The sequence below is a fragment of the Condylostylus longicornis genome, unplaced genomic scaffold (genome assembly GCF_029603195.1).
Source record: "Condylostylus longicornis isolate FDR11 unplaced genomic scaffold, ASM2960319v2 ptg000106l, whole genome shotgun sequence".
Taxonomy (NCBI): domain Eukaryota; kingdom Metazoa; phylum Arthropoda; class Insecta; order Diptera; family Dolichopodidae; genus Condylostylus; species Condylostylus longicornis.
The window spans coordinates 418,270-437,757 of NW_026578074.1; the positions used below are offsets into that span (position 1 = coordinate 418,270).

Here is a 19,488-nt window from a genome sequence, read left to right on the forward strand (position 1 = left end):
GCAAATAAAAGAGTCAAATAAAATTTTTTTGCTTATCAATTATAACTGTTTTATCTGTTTATTTTTAATTTTAAGTTTTGTTTCCACAAATTTGTTTTGTTTTTATATATATATATATGTATATATTTTAAATATAATTAATATTTAATGAATAAAATCGTTTAGTAATTTTAATATCTTTTTATATATATATATATAATCTATATAATTAATATTTATAATTTTTTCTTTTAATTTTTATCTAGCCAAGATTCAAATTAAATACATTTTTTCTCAAAAAAAAAAAAAAAAAGAAAAAGATGAAAAAACAAAAAATTGCATAATTAAAACTTTTTCAAAATAATTTATAACTTAAAATGGATATTTTTCTTATCTTATACCTCATTGCTTAGTTTTTAAAGTTAAAATGTACATTATAGTAAATTAGTTACTAAAAAAATATATTCACATTTTCAAACATCAGATTGTTATAAGTCATCTATCAATGAATAACTTTTTCATTAATATATATTTAATATAATGCACACTTTAAACACATTTTATAAATTTTTATAATTTTTTTTTCATTTAATTTTCTTTATTTTTTTTTTTTTTTGTTGGACAACGAGTTATTTTTTTTTTTTTATAACTAGACAATATTTTATCCTAAGTATATTTTAATGAAATTTAATGATGCTTCTTCTTTTTTTAATGTAAATTTCGACTTTCGTTTTTTTTTGTTTTGTTTTTATTTTATAATTAAATATCTTTGTACAACTTGTATATAACTTTATTAAATTTTTGTTAATTTTGATTGGCTTAGCAGAAAAGTTTCTTTGTGATTTCATCTTCAAAAGAAATTTAACAATATTCTTTTTTTATTTTAAATTTAATTGAAATAGAAAACTTAATAGAAGAGATAATAATTATGTAATTACAATCGAAAGATAAAAAATTATTTATATTATGTAATTTGTAAATTGTTTTGTTTTTTCTTTTTAACCATGTGTGGAATGTGGTAAATGAAAATCATCAAATTCATAAATGAATAAATAATTACAAAGTGCAAGAAAAGATGAAGAAAATATGAAGTTCATAATGTAATATACAGAATTTGATCGCAATAAGAAAAATTATATTCAGTGAGAAATTGTGTAAATGTTATGTGGTAATGTGGTTATCAAATTTACATATTCTTAAATTTTTGTAAACTTTTCTTTATTATATTAAATTTATAATCTAAGTATTTTTTTTATATTGTGAACTTTTACGTTCATTTTATTCTCATTAATATTCTAATTTATAAATGTGAATTCAAATTTCAATTATATATTTATAAAAAAAAAAAACAAACTTCTTTAAATTTAAATTTTACAATTCGAAATTAATGTTAAATAAAATTACAAAAATAACCAAAAGGAAAAAAATACTTAAAAGCTTAAATTTAAAAAAATTTCACGAAAATGAAGAAAATCAGAAAATTTGTTAATTTTATATAATAATTCTGTTTATTGAAAAGAAATTTGTCAATTTTATATAATAATTCTATTTATTGAAAAGAAATTTGGCAAGCTATTATATTTACAAAGAAATTTTTAATATTAAGAATAAATTATGTTTGTCCTTTTATTCAAACTTTGAATAATAATGTTACTTAAAAATATAATTCTAAATGAATATAATAAAAAAAAAAAATTTAAAACGAAAGGGAAATTTCTTCTTTCCAATTGAAAACTTTTTTTTTTAGAAATTAAAAGTAAATTAATGATACAAAAATGCAATTGTATTATTTCTACATTTTTTACAAATCCATACATACATATGTATATATATATTTTGTTTGTTTATTTATTTATTTATTTATGTACATAAATAAATAAATGAATAAATAAAATACATATATATGTATAAGACATAATACACTTAAAAATATAATTAAAATTAAATAAAAGTAAAAAGAATTATTTTTCTCTTAATTAATTTCTTTTGAATATCTATCCGGAAAAATCTCCGTGTTCGAATAATGCCTGATCGTATAATTGTGAAACGACACGCCTACCACCAAAGTATCTACCGTGTAGAGCATCTTTAGCACGTGTTGCTTCAGTGGCTGTTGAAAACTCAACAAAAATTTTCACAATAACATCAGCATCATCATCATCATCATTTTCAGTTTGTTTTTCCTTATAAATAATAACCCTAACCACTTCGCCGAATTTTGCACACTCCTCTTGAATTTCTTCTTGCAATGTTTCATCAACATCTTCTGGACCGACCATATTACGTAATATAATAGTTTTAGACTCATGTGGTCTCATTAAACGTTGCATTACCAATTGCCTTGCACTTTGTCCTTTAATTGACATACTCTCTTGTTGTTGTAATGTTTGTGTATCACCCTCTTCCATTAATTTTTTTTGTAATTCTTCTTGTTGTTTTTCATAGGCTTTCTTTAAAATATCTTCTGCATTGCTGTTTAAATGAGAAACACCAGCACTAGCTGCTATATTTGATGCAGCTGCTGCAGCAGCTGCAACAGCAGCGGCTGCACTTGTCACATTGACACCAGCAATCCCAGCAGGATTAACAACTGATGGTGGATTTAACAATCCAACTGGGGTCGGTACAGCTATTCCAGGTGGAGGAAGACCAGCAGATCCAACTGCACCAGTTAAAACAGGCAAAGCTTTTGGTATTACATTCGCTAGAGCAGGAAGAACAGTTGGAGCTGTAGCAGATAATCCCAAAACAGCTGTACTAGCTACAGCATCCATTGCCTGAATTTTTGCTGTTGCTGCAGCAGCAGCAACCGCCGCGGCTGTAGGCATTGTTGAATTGCTAGAAGGACCCATTAGAGCATTAGGTGGGGTTATTGAGCGACCAACTCTGAAAAAATATAATTTAAGATTGAAAAATACTTATTTTAATACAAGTTATTTTCCTAGTACAATATACCTTAGAAGTTGACCACCAAGATCAAACAAGTTCATACTATTAATAGCTTCATCCATTGCTTGTTTATTAGCATATTCAATGAACCCATAACCTTTATGAGAATGAACTGATGTGCCTTGCGCCAATTTACAATACATTATAGGACCAAAAGCTTCGAAAACACTCTTAATATCCTCTTCAGATAAATCAGGATGAATCGATGAAACATATATACGGTTATAACCTTTAGCTTCTTCTTGAATTTCGTCAATCACCTGCTGCGCCTGGGGCATATTGCTAGGACGTCCAACCTATATCAAATTGTTAACAAAAAAAAATTTTCGTCAAAAAAAAATGTTCAACGGCTTGCTCTTATTTAAAAGATGAAAGCAAAATAGGTAATATAAGATATGCATTTTATATAGATAAAATAAAAATCAAAATAAAATATACACAAAATAAGCAAAATTACTTTAATATTTCTGCCACCCATTAAAGCTCCATTCATTTGTTCAAGGGCTAACTGAGCACCTTCTGGTATTTCATATTCAACAAAAGCAAATCCTTTATGTTTTTGAGTTATCGGATCCCACGACATATTAATTGATTTTATAGGTCCAAATGGTAAAAACGCTTGTCTTATAGTATCTTCCTTTAGTTCGAATGATATACTACCAACATACACTCTAAAAAATGGAAAATTATTATAAAATAAAAAAGTAAAAGTTATTTAATTTCCATTTAAATATTTCAATAAAAATCAGATCTTATCAGCAAGAAATTAAATCATTTTCAATTTGTAAATTGACAAAAATAAAATAAACAATTTCATTAACTCAAAATTGTAATTCAATCCACAAAAAAAAATCATTTTATATTTTCACATCATTTTTAAATACTTTTTATAATTATTTCTAGTTTATATAATATAAATCTATAATTAAAAGTTGTAACTCAAATTTCAAGTTTCAATAATTATTCATAAAAACTAACCTGCACATTAGTGCCAAAGCTTGTTGCCTTTGAACTTGTGTCCTCTGACTTGCCAATTGCTATAATTTCCATGTAAAAAAAAAAATGAACATTAATATTTTTTTATTACATAAAAATTTTTTTAAAATTTTTTTTTATAAAATTTTAACAATTATTTATATCAACTTAATGTACTTATTTATAAATGTCAACAATAAAATTTTATAAAAATATACAAAAAAATAAAAAATTATTGATTTGTTTAAACCTGTTGTTGATGTGCTAATGTCTGTTTCATTAAAACCATTTTAATACTCTGTTCCATTGCATATTTTTTAGCTCTGGTAACCGTGTCATATTGATCACTGCTCAATTTTGGTAATGCACCGCCTAATAATCCCAGCAAAACAGAACGGGTACCTGGACCAAATTTTACATCACCAGTTTGCTTAAGATCATAAATTGGATGAGACAAAAAAGGAATTTTCGGTTCCCAAGCAGAAGATTTTCCTAAAAATTTTAATTTAAAAATATGAAAAATTTTTTTTGTAAAACAAAAGAAAAAAATAAACAAAAAAAAGGAAAACGAAAAGAATTTTTTTTCTTTTTTGTAATTTTTTTTTTTTGGTGTACTAGCAGATTAAGAGTATCCCTTCCATTTTGAAGCTGAAATTTTTTAAAATTTTTATTTATAAAATTTATGTTTAATTTTTTTTTTTTTTTTTTTTTGGATTGCATTCGAATTCTGTAGCTTTATATATCCTTTATAGATTCTGAATAAAATAAAAAGTTTTCAAATTTTATAAACAAAAAATAAAAAAAAAAATATATATATATATGATAAAGAAAATGAAAATTTTATTTATATATGTATAAAAATTTACATGTTAACCCTTAAGTAGCATAAACAGGTGAATTTACTTTTACCTTTTTCAAAAATTAGCTTTGCATTTTTACAATTTTCTATAAACAATTTAAAATTTTTTTGTTTTTTTCATATATTTCGAGTCACATTTGGCAATTGATTCTTGTGTTTTAAAAACATGTTCCGAAAATTGTCTTTTAATTTAGAAAATTGTGATTTAGAGGCAGGCAGCTATTGTTACATTATAAACAAACCGAAATTGAAATATTATAGATAGAATATAAAATTTCTTTAAAGAAAAATAAACGAATAAAATTTATTTTGGTTGTTTAATCTACATGTAACAATAAATGTGATACACACTTGCGTACCACATTTTTATATTTCATTGCGCTGATTTTATTATTAATAAAAAAAAAAGTTAATAACAATAAATAGCACACACTGCACCTTACGAATATATCTCATTATAATTTCATATTATGCATCTACTATCTTGATATTTCGATATCTCTATACATATGTACATATAATGTTACATATAGAATTTATTGATTTTATTATTCGCTTCAATTTTTTCATAGATATGGAAAATGAATATAATATACATTTATATATGTTTATATATTTATATATACGGATTCACTTAATTTACGCGAAAATAAAATTTCCGCATTTCCGGACACTGCACAAATATAATTTGAAATTATAAATTAAATAAAATTTTATTATTAATAAAGAATTTTTTTTCTAAATATACAAAATCAAATTCTACTGCATAACTTAAGGGTTAAATAAATATATACATTTATATATACAATGTTTTAATAGATTTTGATGGTTGACAAACTTCCTGTAAATGGTATTTTTAAACGTTTTATTTCATTTAAAAAACGGAGATTGAATTAAAAAAAAAATACCAAAATTGAGAAAAAGAAAACACCCCAGAGAGAAAAAGATGAAATAAAAAAAAAAAAGAATATTAAAAAAACGTTATATTAATTATTATTTTACCATTTTCAGATTTAAATCTTACATGATTCCTGTGATGTCGCATATTTTTTTTTTTATTCTCAAAACATGTAAACACATTTACTTATTTTTTATTTTATATTTTTTTTTATCTTATTCATGGAATTCTATTTGCAATTTCATTTTTAAAATTTATTAAATCAAATAATATAGCTTGAATTTTTTTTTTAGCAATTGTTAGAGCTCGGTGGTGTATGGAAGACTAATAAAATTTAATAAAAAACAAGAAGAAAAACAAATAAAAAAAAAGATGAAAAAAAAAAAAAATATAAAGGATTTTCAATTTTTTTTTTCATTATATGTTACCGTACATATTTTTAATACCAAGTATAAAATATATTCTGATTTGAGAGTTTATAGGAAAATTTAGAAGACTCCAAACAAAATTATTAAATTATTTGAAAAATTGTGTGCTTAATTGATCATATTATATTTATATTATAGTTATATTTGTGATCTGCATAATAAATTGCCTACAATCTTTTTATAAATAATATATTTGTACGCATGTTTCTTAAGACAACTGATAGTAGTTGAAAGGAATTTACTAAAATTAAAATGAATCTATTTTGTTAATTAAGAGTGAATTCAATTCTATAATAATTTCTCAATTAAACAGTAATTAATTATCATGAGTACCACCGAAAATTTCACAACTCTAATATGTATAAAAATAGAAATTTAAGTAGCTTTATTTGATTATTTTCTTTTTGGATAAACATATATGCCAAGGTAAATTCCTGTATATTAATGGTTATTTTTGAATTTCTATTTAAAATTTTCGATGAAAACCAAATATATAAATAGTATTTTTCCAACATTTTCCAACATAACATTTTATTATTTGCACTTTAATTGTTAAGAATCTAGCATTTGATGGTGTTAACAAAAAGTGGAGCAATCTATTGCTAAATACTTTAAAATTTAATTATTAAGTTTTTTTAATAATTATTTTAAATTTTAATAATCATTACAAAATTTTTAATTTTGTACAGAAAAGAACATAAAAGGTTGTATCGGCTTTAATATTAAAATTTTATAACTTTTAACAAGGATCAATCAATCAGTTTACAATATGTACTGAGAATATTAAACTGCAATTGGACTGCAACGACAAAATTTTTGTAAACATAAATTTACATAAAAAAAAATCAATAATTTTTCTACTTTTAAGTAACTTTCTTTTTAAGAATAATTAGTATTGATTTTTAATTTTTTATTCTTTTTGTTTTCGTTCTTGTGCTCTGTTTTTCTATTTTAATATTAACCTTTTGTAAATTTGACAAAAAGAACAAGAAAAAAAAACAGAACAGTAGGAATTCAATATAAGAAAAAAATTGAATAAAACAAGCTTTATTACAGCTAATATTATATTGAATAAAGACAATATTAAAATGGTGTTGTTAATCTTAAAATTTGTTTCACTTTTATTTTTATGTTTTATTTTTATATAAAAAAAAATACTTGAATTGAAAATCGATAATAGGAAATAAATTTCAATAAAATATACAAAAATAGTTCCACTTATATGAATATTCAATAGGAAAAAAATAGTTGTTTTTTTATTCTTAAATAAAATATTATAGGACTGATTGAATTTTTAAATTGAAAATACATGATTCCTATCTATATACCACAAACAGAGTATAATAATATTTATTATTAAATATTATTAATAATTTCTAAGCACGATAAATAATGTGTAAATAATAAGTTTCACTTAAAAATTCAACTATTAGACTTTCTCGACATTCTCTTTTCATTGAAATTTTAAAAAGCAGCAGCACGAAAGTAAATTATATCTTAGTCGAAATAATTTAAAAAGAATATGATAAAATAACTTAAATTAAACATATTTAAAATAAACATAAATTTCTGCATGATTAAATGCTGTTTGGTAAATAAATAAATTTCATTAAAAATATTAAAAATGCTTTTTTTTCATTTAATAATATAAAATATATATTATATATGTATTCATTTTCGCCTCGAAATAATAAAAAATAAAAATTTAAAATAGATTTAAATAACTTTTTTTTCTTTTTTTTTGCCTTACTACTATTTATAATTAACATTTTTAATCAAATAATCAAATTTAAAAATAATTAAATTTTTATTTTTTTTTTAATACAAATAAATTTTTAATATACTTGGATATATGAATATAATATATACTATTACATAAAAATATACGTATATTATACGTATATATATACATAAAAATAAATAAAATTTATGTTGACATTTATGTGCATAAAAATATGCACATGTTATATACATAAATATTTATATTCATGTATTATATGACAATTATAGTATACAATGTGTAATGAATTCATATTACTAGCTAGCCAGTATTTATTTCATTGTAAAAGATAATTTAAGTATAGTACACTACATAGTAATATGGAAGTATTGGAAAATTTCAAAAGGGAAATCAATTTTCATTTTCGAATAGCTAAACGCTTGTAACATTGTGTTTGATACCAATTTCTAAACTAATTATATACAAAATTTAAAATATTTTAAGTAATTTTTGCATTCCATTTAATTATTTAATTAGAATGATAATTTTAATTGTAACTAAAATTCAAAACATTTTATATACAAAAAATTTTATATAAAAGATATTATTTTGAAAACATATCACGGTCGGCTCGATCTTCCGAAACTTAACAATGTTATTTATAAACTTCGAATGTTAACAAAACTTCGAAGCAATGAAAATATTAGAATATAACGATAAAAACAAGAATTTTATTGAAATGTTAATAATATTATCATAAAAAAGCACGTCAGTGAAAGTACATTTTTTACTGAAAAAAAATTCTACAAACTTATATAATTGAAGTGAAAAAACAAAAAAAAATTTTGCTATAAATATATTATCTAATAACTTTTTTTCGTCAACATCGTCACCTAATAATGAATTTTAATTAGGAGGTAACCTCAATCTATAGAATTGAAATCCTTAATTATTCTAGTATTTTTATATCTTATATAATTGGAAATAAACGTGGGAAATAAATAATTATGGCATGTTTAATATAAATGGTACGATCGATTTCTATTCTACTTTCATTTTCTTCTGTCATATATCGCGATTGAAAATATTGACTGACTAATTAGAGTATAAATATTCACTAAAATTGCATACTAACTGTTATTTATAATATAAAGAATGTTTACTTTTCCAAAAAGTACGTAATTTTCTTCTTTTATAATAATTTTTTTTAACTTAATTGATTTGTTTTTTTTTCTTTTTCTTTTGTTTTAAATAATTTTTTATATCTATAATTTATATAATTTAAAATTAATTTTAATTTCATAAATTTTTTTTTATCATTTTTTAATTATTTTACGTTGTTTGATCAATTACGGATGTATTTAACGTTGATTTTTTTAAATTTATTTTTGTAAAAACTGGTGGTGTTAATGTCGATGTTGGCTGTTGTCCTGCTATTGATATAACAATAGTATTTGTTGGATTTTGACCATTTAATGTATTTTGTTGCACCTGTACTGTATCCGAATTTAAATCTTGTTCACTCTGTGAATTAAAACTTTCTGTATCATCTTGTAAAATAATTTCTTCAGTTTTAATTTCCGCCTTAATTGGTTCATACGCATGACGCGTTTTATAATGTGTTTTTACATGTTTTGACAAATGATCACTACGCATAAATTTCTTTGTACATTGTGTACATTGAAATCGTTTTTCACCTGTATGTGTCCTTCGATGTCTTTGTAGTTCATCTGATCTTGTAAACCTTTTTCCACAAAATAACCAAGAGCAGACAAATGGTTTCTCACCTGTATGCCATCTTAAATGTGCCCTTAAATGAGATGTTTTACCATAAACCTTATTACACCCAGGAATATGACAGATATGTTGTTTTTTCCGATCTGTATGCTTTTCACCCGTTGTACAGTTTGGACATGTACAAGCTACTCTTTTGACACGTTGCTTCACTTCACTCCCATCATTAACATTTATATTAACATTTATCGACGTTTGATTAGGGCCATGCGGCGCCCCAGAGGCTGGCGTACTAAAATTTTGTTGTTGCTGATTTGATGTGTTTTGTGGTTGAACTTGAATTGGGGCAGCTGCTTGAATTGAGCCTAAAACTGTTGTTGTTTGAGTTGTTTGAGCAGGTTGATTTATAGAAATTGTTGTTGGTATTGACACTATTTGAGTTGCTGGCTGAGATACAGCAACAATTTTTTGTTGAGTTTGTGGAGATTTTAATTGATGGAGTTGTGTTGAAAATTTTGGAGTTTGTTGTATTTGCTGATGTTGCTGCTGCTGTTGCTGCTGTTGTTGTTGTTGCTGCTGTTGCTGTTGTTGCTGCTGTTGCTGTTGTTGCTGCTGCTGTTGTTGCTGTTGCTGCTGGGATTGATGCTGATGCTGCTGTTGTTGCTGAATTTGTTGTTGTGTCGCAACATGTTGCTGTGTTTGAGTTTGTTGTGGTGTTTGTTGTGCATGTTGATGCTGCTGTGTAGTTGTCTGATGAGTTTGACTTTGGGACTGAGCTTGTGTTTGCGGTTGGGCAATTATATGGTGTTGAATCCATTTAATATCTTGTGGTTCGGCTTTTATACTTGTAATCAAAGGTGCAATCCCGCTACCTGTAGATGTTTGGACAGTTGTTGATGTAGGATTCTGTGCAGTAGCTACCACAGACTGTGAAGAACTTGGATTATTTTGTATTTGCTGTCCAATTGGATTAACCTGTATCACTTGAACATTTCCTATTCCTGGAATATTTTGTACTGGCAGTGTTTGCAAACCTGAAATTGTTGGCATCTGTATAATATTAGCTGTAGGATTTGTCAAGGCCGGTCTAAATGACTGTTGTAATGCTTGCGTCGGAATCACAGTAATCTGTTGGCCTTGAGCGTTGGTAATGGTTATTGGTTGCACTGAATGTATTTGTGTTTGATTCTGTGATTCCTGCGCCGAACTGTTATGAGTAGCTTGACTGTTTGCTGATTGTTGCTGTACTTGTCCTGCTAAATTAGTACTCTGACTTATATTAGAGGTTGACGGTTGTTCATTTTGCGACAAATTTTGTGTAGCTTGTTGGAGAATTACATTTGAAGGTAAACTACCAGCAGCCGCGGCAGCATGTAACATAGGATTAAGAGGGGCTAGTTGAACTTGTTGGATTTGACCTGATGGAGTTATTATATTCGCAACTTGTGCAAATTGCGGAATTATTTGCATTTGTTGAGGTTGCTGAATAATTCCTGGCATTGATCCGCTTAATGCCTGCAATGGAACTTGAACTGTTTGATAAATGGTTTGCCCATTAACGTTCTGTATTGGTACTTGAACAGGGATTGTCTGTGTTGGCATCGGAAATTGTACAACATTTGGCATTGTGTTTTGTGGTCTAATTTGTATTGTTTGCCCATTTGGAAGTTGAACTGTTTGTGGAATATTTTGTATAAGTTGTGCTGGAAGAATTTGTGGGGTTGCCGCAATTTGCGGTGCCTTGATTATTTGTCCTTGAGGTGTTAAAAATGCTTGCTGACCATTTATTTGTATAGCTTGAGAACCAGCTGGAATTTGCGGACTCGACACATTCGGAATAAACAGTGCTTCTTGCCCATCGATATTAATTGTTTGCAATGGCTGAACCATTTGAAACATTCCATTAGATGGTATACCAGTATTTGGCGCAGCTGCTTGTATTATTTGTCCTCCCTGAATAAATTGCTGCGGTATTCCAGCTGCTGCAGCAGCTTGTAGATTTTGCAAATTTTGTAAATTTTGCAGACTTTGTAAATTTTGTATGTTTAACACTTGTTGAGTTTGCTGTTGTGGCTGATGTTGTATTTGAATATTTTCAAATTTTATTGGGTCTATCTTTATACCACCAGAATTTTGTCCATTTGATATTGCTTCAGCTGAAGCTGTCGTTCCTGATGCACTTGTTCCGGCCGTAGTTGTGTTAGCTGCAGCAGCTGCCATAGCCTGCTGAGACAATATATTTTGTAACTGCTGTAAAGTAATAATTTGTGGTTGAGCTTGCTGTTGCTGTTGTTGCTGTTGTGAAGAAGTACTTTGTATATGAGCTTGAATTTGTGTTGTCTGTTGCTGTTGATGTGAGGCTGCTGCTAATATTGCTGCATTCAATTCGGCACTGCCTTTGACATCTTCCATTTGAACTGTTGACGATAATGACGTTTTTTTTCGGTTAGAGTTTTTTTTTTCAAACAATCAAATGAAAAAAAAATGTTTTTAAATTTTATTAATTTTAAAATTTAAAAACATATAAAAATGGAAATATTTTTAATAATCTTTTAAATATTTATTTAGCAGATATTTTTAATAAGAGCAAATCGATGTCAGAACACACTCGACCGATAACATATTTTATGTTTTTAAGGAAAAAAAGACATTATCGTCACCAATCAAATGGATAGAATGCTTTTAACTTTTAATCATTATTTTTTTTTTTAATATTTTTTTTCAAAGTTTTTTTTTTTTTAAACTTTAAAAGCAATCTAACACAAAACACAAATATCTTAACACAAAAATTAAAAAAAAAAAATTATTTCAATTTTAAAAAACTTTAAGGTTGCAGTGTACGAATAAACTCTCTGAATTACATAAATCATTTATCTCCAAAAATAAAAAAAAATAAAAGTATTTTTTGCCACAAGTTTATATTTTAAAATCAACTGTATTCACTTATGATATATGCACGAAAATATAAAATAAAATATTTTCGTAGCTGAAAGTTAAAAATTACTTAAACCCAAATTTTATATTCAGTAAACTATTAAATATTATGATCTAGTTACAAAAAAGGATTTAATGTATTTAATGTAATTTATTCTAATGATTTTTTTAAATATAAGTTATTCATACTTTTAATAAGAACTAAGAAATTAAGATTATTTTTTCAATTATTTGATATAAATTATATTTTTTTTCGCCTTCTTCTATATCACAAATTTTAAAATGGTAAAGATTTCTAGGATTTTTTACATATTCACTAGTGATTGTTATTTGAAAATCTTCATCTATAATTGTTATATTTTATACAATAAATCATTTTCAAAAAAAAAGCAATAATATTAATTAAACGGGATTCCATGCAAAATTTTGTTCTAAATGTTCAAACAGCATAAAATCTTGCCCAAACAAATGAAATCTTTCTTTAGTGTTATTCTAACTTCTAATATATTAAAAAATATGTAAAAGTAAAGATACGTAAAGTATGTAAAGATTTTACTAAGATTAACAATTTGACTAGTCTAATTCTTTCTATTTTAAAAACCCTAATATCTAAAGCTAAACGGAATAAACAATTTTTTTATAAAATGCGCGATGACTTTATAAATTTTTTGTCAACCATCAAAAAACAAATTAAATAAAACATATTTCTTCTTATAACATGTAGAGCAAAATTCGTACTGAAATGAAACCTAACAAATTTGCTATTATTCCCACAGCATTTAAAATACAGAACCTTTTTTGCAAAACAAAAAAAAAAAATAATTTATGATTTACTGTTTTGTTTATTTAAAATTATATAAAAAAATCCTGAAAAAAGAGAATAAAACAAGAATAAAATTATTTTGATTTTAATCATTTTTCTTTCCAATCTTTTTTCAATCTCGTCAATTTTTCAGTCAGCAATAGTAAGAACAAATATCAATTAAAATATATCCAGAGAACCGTTGAGTCAAGTGGAAAAATTAAACATACAATCAATTCTAATATGGTATACATTTTTTTCTCTTTTAACGTTCAACCAACCATTTATATGATGCTTAAAAGCAGTTTCAAAGCAGTTTCCCCAAAGAAAAAAAAAATATAACAAAAAAAAAAAAATTATATTAAGGAATAATTTTCAAATAAATATTTTTTAGCTTAGCAATTAAATCGCATTAACCAAAAATTACTACAGCAATTAAATTTGATCAAAATAATTTCGAATTAGTTTAAAAAAAATATTTTATCAAAAAAAAATAAATCCATACAATATAATGAAAATACACTTCTAGTGAAATTGTGATAATTTATGGATTCATAAAATTTTCTAAATATTACAATTATTATATATGAAACTGCAAATAAATGAAAGTATTTTTAAAACATAAACTTATTCGAACAAGAAATTGAAGGAATAGAATTTTATTAATTTTAATATGAAATTTCAGATAATATTAAAACATTTGATATTTTTGTAATATGATGCTTTACTGTGAGCAAATGATTTTTATTAACTTTATTCAAATGAATCCATATTTTTTTAAGAACAATTATTATGAGCAACTAAAAATATTGCAATTACAATAAATAATTAATTTCTTTTTATTATTACAATATTCTATTAGCTTAATAAAAAAAATTTTAATTGAAAATTAAACCTTAAAAACCAACCAATTTAATATAAATTTTTTTAATATATAGAAATTATATATTAAATTTTTGTTTATAATAAATTAATTAAAAAATTTACTAAAATAATGAAAAAGAAATAAAAAAAAAATAAAAATTATATTAATACTAACATTGCACATATTTGTTCATTTTATTATTAATTTTCTATAATCTAAATAATAAAAATTATTTTTGATTATTCTTGTTTTGCAAGTAGCAAAAATCCAATAATTTAATATTATTTTTTTTTTTTTACATTCTGAAAGTAAGAGAGAAAACAGAAGAAAAAAAATGATGGACGTCGGTTAAAAAAATAAATTATTAAAAAATGTTTTCATTTTTTATTATTTTTTTTGTTTTTTATAATTTTAAAAAAAAATTAATACATTTATAGAAAAATATAATTTATTTTTCGATTTAAATATCTCCAATTACAAAATTTTTAAGTGTAAACGGGTAACTAAAATATTGTAATATGACGTGTAAATGACTGAATTAATTTTATTATTTTGAAAAAAGAAAATTCAATTCAAACAGAATTTGTAATGCATTTGAAAAATTTTGAAAACTTTTATTAAAATCTTTTCTATAAATAATAAATACCGGCTGGACCTTTTAATCAAGGTCACCTGTTTTTCAATCAATATTATTTTTCTAGTAAAATGCATTAATTTTTCTTTTTAATATGAAAAAATTTTATTATTTTTAGTCAAATGATTAATAATAATAAATATAGCATAAAAATTAATAATCCTAACCATTTCTTTTTTTTTCTTTTTTTTTTCTTCGATTTTATTCATTCAATTCGCTTTTTATGCAAAAAAAAAAAATGTTTTTTTTTATATTAAATTTTATCAAAAACATCTGAAACGATAATAAGCAGAAGAGAAAAACTGGTTGACTTTAAATAGCTTGAAAAAAAAATAAAAACAAAAACAAACAAAAAAACAAGAGAAAAAAAATATTATTAGAATTTTTTTTTTTTTAAATAATAAAATAAAAAGAAATTATATTTAAAAGTTTTTGTTGGCCAGTAAACTTATTTCAATTTTTGTTAAAACAATTAAAATTCAAAATTATATTTTAAATATTTTGATCAATCATTTCATTATTAATAAAAATGTAATTATTTTACTATAAAATTCTGTGTCCAAAATGTACTTCTTTTGAGCTAAAGCATTAAAATTTCATCAATTTCTAAGAATGACATGAGAATCTAAAACTATTTGTTCAAATTTATTTTATTATATTGATAAAAATAAGTATTAATATTGTGAATAAGTTCCTTTTATAATATATATTGGAATAACAGAAATCCCTAACTGTTGTTATACTAATATTTATAAATTTTTCAGAAAAATTATGACAACTAAATTTTTAATATAGGTACTTATCAAACAGTCAAACTTTCTTTATTCGAACCTTTTCTAAATCGAACTTTACTTTGTGAAGTTTCTATTAATTTTGTGATATTTATTTATTTATCACACTTTTACTAATTTTGAAAAAAATCTTTACAATTCGTATTTTATTTACGACAAACTATTTTACGATTACGTATATATATTTATTTAATTAAAGATATATTTATTTAATTTTGAACTAAATATAGTATATAAAACTCAAAAAAAGCATTTGAAATTTTGCTTTTTTATGTATATTTTTATTTAGGGTTGAATGTGATGTTAGAAAAATTTAACTTTTAAATTGCGTTGTAGCGTAATTTAAAAATGAATAATCCCCTTTTGTTTTATAATTAAATTTTATTTAATAACAGACAACTGTGGCTTAGATCAGGCATAATGCATCTCGCCATAATGCGGCAATAAATGTCATAAACGTTTTAATGTCTTTAGAAAAAATTTTTTTAAAGCGAAAGAATTATCATTCAATTTTTTGAAATCTCCATTCATATATATTTAAATAATTTGAAAAATTCTTGAATCATAAATATAACATAAATATAACATAAAAATCTCTGGCCTTTTTAACTGCTAATACAACAGTAACTATTATATTTCGTATGTGTAATTAGTGCTTGAAATCATATAAATTTTTTAAAAAATATTAATTATGCGACTTGTCGTAATAATCTCATGTTCAAAATTAGTTTATTTCAAATATTTAGAGCGGTTCATTTTCAAAAAAGGTTGACTTTGATATCAGTTTCTTTTTTAAATTTCGATGAGTCAGGAAAAATTATAAAAGAAAAAAAAGGCAATAAATAAATTTTCAAAAAAAATAAAGGTTTACAAAATTTTGTTAGACATTAATTAAATAAGAAACAATCAAGGGGCGGCTAAGAGTTTTAAAACTAGGACTAAAAAAAAAAATTTGATAGTTTTAGCTAATTAATTATTTCATTGTAATTTAACGAAATTAAAAATATCATAAAAATTTATATGATGTTGCAGTTAATGCTTTTTTTTTAATGATTCTATTCAAAACAAGTAACATTTTTGACTACAGTTTAACACTCTAAATTAAAACACTAATGTAGATTTGGTAATTGATCAATTAAAAAAAAAAATATTTGTTTTTAAATAGGTTTACAGGCGCATTAGTTGACACACCTTTCACATTAATTTCTCATTTTTTATAATTTTGTTTATATAAACGTCAAATTAATTTTCCGAAGTTAAAATTATATTTGATAATAGTAATATAATTATAAATTTAATTTTTTTTAATGAATTTGCGCAGACCCATTACTAATGTGCATTCAGGGATTCGCACATTCGATACAACATACATTCGCAAGTTTTTATTATAAATATCGATTCATCTCTGACAAGAACTTAAAAAAATAGATAAAAAAAAAGAAAAAAAAATCATTGAGTTTTGTCTTTTTTTTTAAGTTTTTTTTTTTTGTTAAATATATATAAATAAGTAGAATTAAAGTAGATAGATACTGTGCTTGAAAAATTAACTATTATTCTTTTTTGAACTAAAATATTATATAATAATACGTTTTTCTTCTTTTTTCTGTTTAATAGTTATAGAAACACAAAAATTACCTATTATGTATACATTTATATTAAATTTACCCTTAAAAAATATTTCAAAATATTTTTTTTTTTATAAAAATTCAAAAAATTTTGAAAGAGTAAACTGATTTAAATACAAGAAGTTTAAAGTTTAAATGTGAATTATAAAATAATTGAAAATACGGAAACCTTACTATATCTTAAAAAAATGTTAAGTTTGTAAACAAAACAGGCAATTCCTTTTTTTACACTGCTACATAAATATTTATATTTGTATATTTTAATGCATTGCACATTAAATTTTGAATTGAATTAAAAATATTAAAAATATTTAAGAAAATATAGAAGAGAAAATAATTTAATAGCGTTACATGCCAAAAATATTTGATTAGTTATTTAAATACGTAATGCTGATTTTAATAATATTAATTTTGAATTTGTTCTTGGGACAAGACATTAACTTCAGTTAAGAGACATATTTTGAACCAAATGAATGGTGTATAAATAAAAGGATTTTTTTTAGTAAGTGTAAATTTCCAAATTAATATCAAAAAATAAAATCTTTTATATGCGAAAAGAAAACAAAACAAAGTTTGATTTTTCACATTAAAACTTTAAAACTTCTAACTTATGTTTGGACTTTTAAGATGTTTTTAATTATTTTTTTTAATTGAATATTTTTTTACTTATATACACATACTATGGTTAGAATCGTGTATCATCAGAGAGTTTTTCATAGGTCTCGTGTGTCTCACCTGACATCATCATGCTTCTGCAATTAATTCAAGCAGAGAAAATAGAAGAGAGAAAAAAATAAAAAACCGCGACATTAGTTTTTTAAATTAAAAAAAAAAATTATTCTTAATTTTACAATTTTATATGTATATAAATAACATACTTATGATTTTATGTTATCAACATTTTGTATAAAAAAAATATATGAAATATATCTTTTTAAACATTTCCATCTTCAAAAATATATAAAAAAAAACCTTATGAAAAAAATAATTATTTACACGAAAATCAAAAACATTTCAAAACATTTCATTTAATTTTAATTACCTGTTTCCAATTTAGCACGTTTACTTGGAGAATGTTTATCTATACCGTAAGGCTCTTCATATGAAGTTTGATTTTCACCATTATCATTAGCTCCCTAAAATAAATTTTATATTTAGTACATAGATTTTATATTTGGAACTAGAGAAAAAATTTTAATACACAAAATAAACTAGAGTTAAACATTATAGGTAGGCACGTAATTAAAACTAACAAAAAGTTGGGTTCCAAGTAAATACTCGTAGCTAGATAGGTAGATAGATACACATATATCTATTGTGTGTTGTGTTGCTACATATTACACATATCTATACGAACATCGATATCCTATTTATGCCCATCCATAAATGTATGTATGCTAACTTAATATATTAATATATTAACTTAAAGTACATATACACACTTTCTTTTACATATTATTATACATATATTATGTAGATAAATCATAATGCATATAAGTAGTTATACATAATATGTAGACACATATTACAAAATCCCCCCACCCAAACCACTCCTTTAAAAAATTCATTCATTCAGTATTCAAATTTGATTTCAATTATTTTTAATAACTTTCAATATTTAGTAAATTTTGAATTTCTAATGAATCAAAACTTTTTCATTCCTTAAGCCATAAAAATTTTTACATTTTTTTTCTTACACTATATCATGAAGGCCGCCATATTTTTTCACCAATTTTCCTTCACAAACCTACAAAATTTTTTTAAAAAATTTAAGTTTACATCTTACCATTTCGTTCAATCCGTTCATAATATTTTTATATATTAAAGTTATACAATCTTTTTTTTTTTTCTAATTTTTCACTTATTTTCAATTATAAAAATTTGTTTTAAATTTAATGATTTTTTTTAACAAAACTTCCAAACTTTTGACGCCATTCACAATTTAATTTTCCTTTTTTGTACAGGCAAACGATTATGCTATAGCAGCTTGACATATATGTGATGTCGAAATTGACATCAAATTATGAGTTGTCGTGTAAGAAAAATAATTTTAAAACATTAAATTACAAGCTGAAGAGCAATTTTTCAAAAGTTTTCGAATTCGCATTAATAATTAGTTTGACGGTTCCGGATGTAACTATTGTATCTCAAAAACACAAATTTTCAGGAGAGCAAAAAAACTTCTTATTTTGTTATAAATAAAGATATCGCAATGAAATAAAAGGTCCCACAAGTTATTTGAATTTTCTGAATTTCTCTATAATATAATATTAAAAACATAATGTGTGTACTATA

The 19,488-nt window shown here is 23.6% G+C and overlaps 1 protein-coding gene across 11 annotated transcripts; it reads right to left on the bottom strand.

Moving 5' to 3' along the window:
* Nucleotides 1–1,499: 1,499 nt before the first annotated feature.
* LOC129614220 (poly(U)-binding-splicing factor half pint) lies at nt 1,500–19,165 on the bottom strand. Of its 11 annotated transcripts, XM_055528691.1 has the most exons (8): nt 18,980–19,037; nt 18,236–18,329; nt 17,874–17,945; nt 4,154–4,395; nt 3,907–3,965; nt 3,386–3,599; nt 2,935–3,224; nt 1,500–2,865 (listed from the first exon to the last, which is right to left on the bottom strand). In XM_055528691.1, exons 3-8 carry the CDS (start codon nt 17,908–17,910, stop codon nt 1,974–1,976), a joined length of 1,734 nt encoding a protein of 577 aa, XP_055384666.1. In that variant the 5' UTR covers nt 17,911–17,945; nt 18,236–18,329; nt 18,980–19,037; the 3' UTR covers nt 1,500–1,973. The 11 variants fall into 11 exon arrangements, with proteins under 11 accessions (XP_055384666.1, XP_055384664.1, XP_055384668.1 ...); XM_055528689.1 differs by lacking the exon at nt 17,874–17,945 and having other exon boundaries at nt 18,980–19,153; XM_055528693.1 differs by lacking the exons at nt 17,874–17,945; nt 18,236–18,329; nt 18,980–19,037 and adding exons at nt 5,569–5,603; nt 5,787–5,994.
* Between the last annotated feature and the right edge of the window lie 323 nt (nt 19,166–19,488).